The 8,148-nt window shown below is 46.6% G+C and overlaps 1 protein-coding gene across 1 annotated transcript in view; it reads right to left on the reverse strand.

Moving 5' to 3' along the window:
- Positions 1 to 6,557, reverse strand: part of FAM114A1 (family with sequence similarity 114 member A1) — a 72,429-nt gene extending 65,872 nt beyond the window's left edge. Inside the window, exons 1-2 of the mRNA XM_069495281.1 lie at positions 6,519 to 6,557; positions 36 to 391 (exon numbers count right to left, since the gene is read on the reverse strand). Coding sequence (XP_069351382.1) covers positions 36 to 383 — 348 coding nt within the window. The 5' untranslated portion in view covers positions 384 to 391; positions 6,519 to 6,557. The remainder of the gene's footprint in view (positions 1 to 35; positions 392 to 6,518) is intronic.
- Positions 6,558 to 8,148: the final 1,591 nt, after the last annotated feature.

Consider the following 8,148-nt stretch of genomic DNA (forward strand, 5'->3'; position numbering starts at 1 on the left):
CTCGGGTTGAAATGAATTGAGGGCGTTACTCTTACCGGATCATTCTGTTCTTTCAGAGGTATTTCGGATCTGGGTTCTGCCTCAAGGCTGACGGAGTCAATGCACTCAGCAAGTGTATCCTCAGTCACTTCTCCACTGGGAGGGGGCTCCGTGGCATTGGTGTCTCTGGGCTGCTCAGGGTGCCCAGCGGCAGCAGTCTCTGTACGCTGAACAGCTGCGTTTTCATGCACTTCTTCTCTGGGGTCAGCTGGCATTGGCTCATTTGAAATTGTGGCTGAATCACGGGGCACGTTTGCATCTTCAGGTAAAGAATCACTATTGGGCATCTCAGTAATTTCTGCTCTGTCTCCAGTGGCTAAGGTGTCACCAGCATCATCAGACATTTTGTTATCTGTCAACACAACCACAAACACTTTATGCTTTAATCTGAATTCTTAAGTTTTAATTTAAAGCCGTGCATAACTAAATTAAATCCAGTAGGGCTAAACTTTCTTCTACTATTAAGAAACTTTATGTAACCTTGTAGGAAGTTGAATAATGGCCCCCAAAGGTATCCCTGTCCTAATCCCCAGAACCCGTGAGTGTTACCTTACATGGCCAAAAGGGACTTTTCAGATGTGACTAAGTTAAGGATCTGGAGATAGGGGGGTTATTTGGATTATCTGGGTTGGCCCTAAATGTAATCACAAGAGGCCTTATCAGAAGAAGGCAGTGGGAGATTTGACTACAAAGAAGAAAAGGTTATTTGATGACAGAAGCAGAGGCTGGAGTGATGCATTTTGGAGACGAAGGAGGGGGCCCCAAGCCAAGGAACATGGGCAGTCGCCGGAACATGGAGAGAGGCACAGAAACCACTCTCCCCTCGGACTCCAGAAGGACCTGGCCTGCCGACACCTTGACTTTAGCACAAGACACTGATTTCAGACTTCCGACCTCCAGAACCACAAGAGAATAAATCTGTGTTGAAATGTGTTACAGCCACAACAGGAAACTAATGCAAACCTACAGTGCTATCTTTAAACTTTCCTGGATCTCTTACTTGGCATGAAGGGATATGCATATGGGAACTGAGAGTATTATCTGTAAAAATATTTATTTAATCTGACTTTATTAATTATATTTAAAGCAATAATGAGAATAAGCATAGGAAATACCCAAGTGCTTATCAAAGAAATACTTGCTATTTAGCTTTACAATGTCATCAGAGATTCAAAGGGAGAAAGAGACATACATACACATGTGTGCTTTGTCGGGGATCAGCTGGTGAAGGCCTGGGACAATAGTTTAGTCAGAGTTATATTAATGTTTGTATAGAGATACTCAGGAGCTCTCTTATAGCCCGTGGTTCCAAATAACTCATATTTCCCTATTGTCTTTCTTTTGTTCCCTCACCTCCCAGTTAAACGAGTTAGAATACATTTTTATAAACAAAAATACCTGCCAGACCTTGAATTCAGTGATAACACCCTTATAAGCAAGCCTGTAGGTAAGAAAGGCAATGAATGCACATTTCCCTCTAGCTGGTATATTACGTTTAGGATATTCGAGGTTGGCCATGGGCTGTCAAGGAGTTTGGCCAAAGCCTAGCTGACACAGTAAAGAATGATACAGGCTACTGGACAGGAAAGCGGCAGATATTGTGGTTCATGGGAGGGGAGTGGAATTGACTGGGGGGGCACTCGAACATCACTGGGAAGTTTATAAAATCTTTGTGACAACCTCTGAGTGAGGACTGGCCTAGGACATGGGATTGGCAAACTACAACCTGCTGGCCCAAACTTGCCCTCTGCTTGTTTTGATAAATAACATTTTATTGGCCCTTTTGTTTCCATACATACTGTCATGGCCTCTCTAGCACTACAACAGCAAAGCTGAGTAGTTGTAACACAGATCATATGACATGAAAAGTCGCAAAGCCTAAACTATTTACCACCCAGCCTGTTAAAGAAAATGTGTGCTGACCTGTGGCCTAGGACAGCAGTCCCCAACCTTTTTGGCACCTGGGACTGTTTTCATGGAAGACAATTTTTCCACGGACTGGGGATGGGGGAGATGGTTTCAGGATGATTCAAGTGCATTACATATATTGCCCACTTTATTTCTATTATTATTACATTGTAATATATAATGAAATAATTTATTTAATTCACCATACGTTGCAGACTCCTGGCCTAGGACATTGCTTGATTGCCACAGCCTAGGTATCTCTGTCATAACTTATTCCATCCTTGCCTAAGGGCACAACCAATAAGGAAAATGGACCCAGGAATAAATGATACTTCGACATCATTTTTATTCCATTTTTTTCATCAGTAGCTGGTTATAGGCATTGGCTGGCATTTTTATTTCTTTGTAAGCTAACTTGAAAACCCTTACTATTAATCTGGAGTATTAAGAAGCTCCAAACTATTTTAGTTTTCTATAAGCAGCAACATGAGAATAAATCTGGCTACAATAAACATTCATGGCCAAATAAAAACCACTGTGGACACTTTGATGTACATGCTTTGTCCTAAACGTGTTGTCATACTGTTTGTAATGTATTCTAAAATACTTCATGTGACAAATGTGCCTGTTAATTACCTTTAACTTATGCCCTAGGGGTGGTTAACATCAGAAGTGCTCTATTCAGGAATATACTATCCAGGTCTTTAGTAAGCACTTTAAAATTTATAATTGGGTGTCCACCTCTTGAAAGGGTTCAACTACTGTCCTCTCTGATTGGCACTCCAGGGTATGCTAATTAGCATAAGGGATATTAGAATCATTTTCCACTGGTGAAATGGAAGATGTTTAAGATACACGGAACAGTGAGAAATAATGAACAGGTGCTTCTGTCCTTCTATGACCAGAGCATAAGATTGTATGAGCCCAGCAGCCGACTGCCCTTTGGAGTAGGGGTTTGCTAGTGCTTCTGGCCGACTGCAGAACTCCAAAGTCTGAAGGTGACCTGGAGTCCTGCCCCTAGAACACAGGCTTAAAAGGACAGCAAGTTTAGGACTTCAAGCTTACGAGAAGAGGCTGCATAACTAAGCCTTGTTGTTAATATTTGTGTACATGGCAGAATTCCATCGGAGAACTTGGATTCATGGTAACATAGCTCTTGGTAGTGAGGCCGCAGGGAAGGAAACCTATAGCCCTCACCTATCTCTGATGGCCAAATTGCCTTAGATCAGTTTATATCAAGCATAGAAAAATCACTGCAATAAAACTTGTCTTCTCTGCAGTTGCTCTGCATTCAACCAGCAACATGAACCATCCCTTCAGAAATACCCCAAAAAAGCAGCTGTAAGGTGTTGAACTGATATTGCTAAAAAATATTTATGGATAACTCATGAATTTCAGAAAGACTAGATTTTTATATTTATTTAAATAAGAAAAATGGTCACCATAAGATGAGCCCTATTTCAACTTCTAATTGTGTATATCTCTAATCTGTATTTAAACCTGTTACAGGTTTAATTTTCCCTAAATAAAAACAAAAAAAAAATCTTTGTTTGTTCTGGTATACCTTTATCAACTGTGGATGCTACTGTGATGGGGGAAAGGTAATCATTTTTAAGCCTGTTCCATTTTGTCTGAAACCATTAGAAACTGTGTTCTAAATGCATAGCTGTTTCGGAGCGGGGACTGTGGGAGCCCACCAGGACCACAGCTGCGATTTGCACTGTTTCCTGGGATAGTCCCCATCTTGGTCTGGGGCCCCCATAAGCACAGTCATACTTAGAGGCCTTTCCTGATTTATGGTTTGGAATGTCATCACCGCTACACGTCCCGTGGCTCCGAGGCGACCAAGACTCAACCCACAGAAACAAGGAGGCTGCTTCCAAGGAGAGGAAGGGTGGCATATAAAGAAGTCTTTGTAGGTTGGGAATAAGTTAGCTTCTCATGAGTAAATTCATTCATCACCTAAAATGCTCCTAGAACTATGCAAGGTATTGGAACAGCAACATCAGAGCTCCCAAAATAAGCGTAAAACAGAAGACACGGTCACTATCCTTCAGAAATGAGTAACCTCAGGTGCTAACACAAACAGTTAAAAAGCCATGCAAAATCAGAAAATGGAAAGATGTGCCTGAACTAGACTGACGCTGTGCAAGGGAGAGTCTTGAAAGTGCCTTTGATGTGGTTACTCAGGTATCACGGGATGAGAACACGTGCAAATGGCCAGCATCAGGAAAGAATTCCAGATACTCAGGACAGACGTCTATCTGCATGACCAGGAAAAGAGGCTGCAAGGAGGAATAGCAGGGACAGTATTCTGAGGTGGAAGAGCCATGCCCTGCAGGGGTCAAGACCTGTGGCCTCTGGTCCCACTGTCCCTTTGTAAGGAACAACTTACTCATTCTCACTGGGCTTCCTCACTCCTCCTCTGCACAGCGAGGTTGGACAAAATGATCTCTGCACTTTGTTCCCAAACCCCAACTGCAGCACTGGGGCCAGTCCATGATGATAGACAAAAATAAGGACAAGAGTGCAAGTTTTTCATAAATCTAAATTTATTACATGTAAAGGACTGCCTTCGTCTCACAAGTTTAGCCTTCGCGCTTTTCTTGGTATTAAAACAGCTTTCATTTTACGTAATAGTGGTGACAGTGGATGGATGTTTTTAAAATGGCCTCAGTTGGCAAAATAGAAATTTCGTTAGCCCGAGATCCTGTGTGAGATCATCTCCCCCAATTAAAAAAAGTGCTACTCAGTGAAGGAGTAGGAATAAAAACCGTGGATGAAAGGCTCTGAATCAGGCTGTAACAGCTCCTATGAAGCTTGTCAAATACATGCGCCTAGCCCACTGCCTGAAACAGAAATGGGACCCATTTGCGCCCTTGTTTAAAAACCATTAGGTGTAAACATCTTCACACGCACCCGTGGCCCCTCATGATCCAGCTGCAATCTCTCCGTCCCTCCCCTGCAACTCTCACCACCCCTCCACTCCTGCCTCACCAGACTTTGCATCACTTCCCACACCTTCCTGCCGGGCTGCCCTGCCTCCAACTGCCTGGCAAACTCCTATTCCTCCTAGAGACTCATCTAATGTCACCTCTGACTCTGAAGTTTTCCTTCATTTGCCCCACTCCTTCCATTAACCTCTCCCTTTTCTATGTGTCTGGGACTCTGCACGGATTTCTGCTGCATTTATAGGGAGTATTTGCTTCTATGTCTCTCCTCCAGGACTGTGACCAACAGCACCTAGCTTGGTTTCTGACCCTCATATAGTAACTGAACTGAAATATATCGTGTTTGATATTAATTGAAGAAACGATATTTGATATAATCCTGGTCTTGTAAATAAATGGAGACTTACATGGACTGAATCTCTGAGATTCAGGAAGGCCCCTGCCACCCTCAAATTCCTTCTGCACGGGCTCACTTGTGCCTCAAATTCCACCCCTGAAGTTCCATTCCTTCGCTTAAAGCTTACAATGTAAGAAGTTTATCAGATTCTTTCCTGAGTTCAGGTTTGATGTTAGCAAGGAGGGAGAGGACATAGGAATATGGGTGGGGTAGGAAAGGGGCCACCAGTGGGAACAGAGGACTAAAAGAGGCCTCTGAGGGCAGGGCGTGTCTCCTCAGGCACCTCAGCTTGGCTGAGGTCTTATGGAGCTCAAGAGACTTTGATTTAAAAAGCCATCTGCTTGCATCCTTCAAGATGTTTAGGATAGGCGCTGAGGGGGTCAGCAAAGCAGTGTCCTCACGGCCCGCAGAGAGGTCTTCCTACTCTAGGCAAGGCAGTGACGTTCAGGGGCCTGATCCGAGCGGCTGGAAACACCAGACTCCAGGGGCGAAGACGAGCCCACTGGGTGGAGGGGCCAGGGCTCAGGGGAAGGGAGTGTGACCCAACCCGGGGGCTTTGAATCGAGGTGGCGCCAGCTTAGTGTTTGCTGGGGTGGAAGAGCGGGCAGCCAGGGCGCGGGTCGGCGGGGCAGGAGTGGTGCGCTTGGGTGGGAGGTCAAGGCCTGAGCTCGGCTTTCCAAGGCCAAGCGCAGGACCACCCCCGGCGAGGCCTTCGCCTCACGCGGACCTGCTCCCTCCGTGCGCCGCCCCGGGCTGCGGGACCCTGCAGCCTGCCTCTGACTCGGACGCGGTCACTGGGGGACTTTTTCAGACTTGCTTGGTGCCCCGACGGGATACTTGGGAGTTCGAGGCAGGCTCCGCGGAGGTCCACGCCGGCCGAGGGGGCAGACCCGGCGTGCGGGCGTGTGGGTGTGTGCATGAGCGTGGACCCGGAGCGACACACACTCACACACACACACTCACACGCCCGCACCCACGCAGGGCCCTCGGCCGCGCCGCCCGCGCCTCCGCGGACCTTCGCCCCCAAGCCGCTTTCAGCCGGGGCGCGCCCGGCGCCCAGTCCCTGCCGATGGCTTCTCATTAACGCAGAGGGCAGGGCCGGGGCTCCCGGACACGGCGCGCGGTAAGGTCTCCCGCCCCACCCCGCCCCGCCGTGCCGCGCCGCGCTTCTCCGCCCGCCCGCCGCGGGAAGGGGACGGGGAGAGGGTGCCCGGGGCTCTTACCGCTCCGGCGGCCGAGTGCGCGCGGCAGCGCCCGCGGGTCCCGCCCCGCCACGTCGGCAGGGCCGGCGGGGACGCGGCCGGAGGGCGGGAGGGGAGGGGCCCGGGGGGCGGTGGAGCGCCCCGCCCCCGCCGGCCGGAGAGGGGTCCCGCCCGCTCCTGGCCCCGCCCCGCCCGCTCCTGGCCCCGCCCCCTGGGCGCGGCGGGGCGCTCCGACACCCCCGCGGGGGGCCCGGGGTGCGCTCTCCGACTGCCCTGGAAACTGCGCGTCCGAGCGCTGCGCCCGTGGAGAGCAGGGGGCGACCCCGGCACCCCGGGGCGGGTCTCGGGTTCGCCGGATGCCTTTCCTTCCTTTGAAAGCGCCTGGGAACCCCACAGTTTCCCCGGGAAGGGGTGGCTCAAGTTCAGCGGGAGAGTTTGTGATCTTTTAATTCTGCGTTAAACTGCATTCCCTTCCGCGGCCGGTGGGAGTGCAGTGTGATTTTAAAAAAGAAACCAACAAACAAAACCCAAACAACAAAAGAAACACTTTCTAGAAGGCCTGTTTGGAAAGGTGGATCAAAACTCAAATGCATTAGGTTTGGCCCAGGAATTCCTCATCTGCGAGTTTGTCCTAAGTAAACAGTCAAATGTACAAATATGTATGTAAAAGGATGTTTATTGGAGTTGTTTGTGCCAGGGAAAATCGGAAACTAAATGTCACACAATAAGCGATTGGTAAGGGAAGCTGTAGTAACTTTAGACAATAGGATGTGTTGTAGCCATTCAAATTAGAGTTTGTTGACATGGAAGGAAGGCCATATATTAAGACCTTCATCAAATAAGGCTAAATATTAACTCTGGGGCGAGGGAAGCTTAGTATGTATTGTATGAACTAGTTTCGTAAATATATATGTGTACATACATTTTATATAAAAGTTGGGGAAAATATAATTTAAAACCAGTGATTCTTTCTGAGTGATGTGTTTAAGGCAAATTATCTCCTCTTTCTCCCACTCCACATCCTCTTCTTTAGAAAAAATTATAAATTCAAAATTAAAGAAAAAACAGTACAGCCTCACTCTCTCACCATCAATTATCATTACCATTTTTAATAGCGTGTGGATCCCACTGTAGTTTTTCTAAACATATAAACATATGCACATAGTTTTTTGTTTGCTTTTTATAAAAATGACAAGATATTGACATATTTTATAATTTTTTTCTTACTTATATATTATAATCATCTTGGTCAATATGTATCAACCCATCATTCTTCTAAGACTGGCATTATATTTTGTAATATGTTTGTATTATAATTTTTTCAATTCTTCCTCTATCGATGGGCTATCAGGTTATTCCTTATATTCCAGTTTGTTGCTTAAATTTTCCATATTAAGTAAAAAAATTATATTTGTTATTTTTATACTCATAGAAAAACTGGAAAGTTATCTTAATGTGTGTGTGGGGGGGAGGGAGTGGAAATTGCTTTAAACTGAAATCAACCTTTCTGAATTGAGCCGGAACTTTGAATCGTAACTAACACTTGGCTTCTGTACCTCAGTTTTTTTGCCTCTAAAATAGGGAGCGTTGGTCTGCACCATCCTTCCAGTTCTGACATTGTGAGTCTTATCAAATTGGGTTCCAGTACAAC

The sequence above is a fragment of the Eulemur rufifrons genome, chromosome 19 (genome assembly GCF_041146395.1).
Source record: "Eulemur rufifrons isolate Redbay chromosome 19, OSU_ERuf_1, whole genome shotgun sequence".
Classification (NCBI taxonomy): domain Eukaryota; kingdom Metazoa; phylum Chordata; class Mammalia; order Primates; family Lemuridae; genus Eulemur; species Eulemur rufifrons.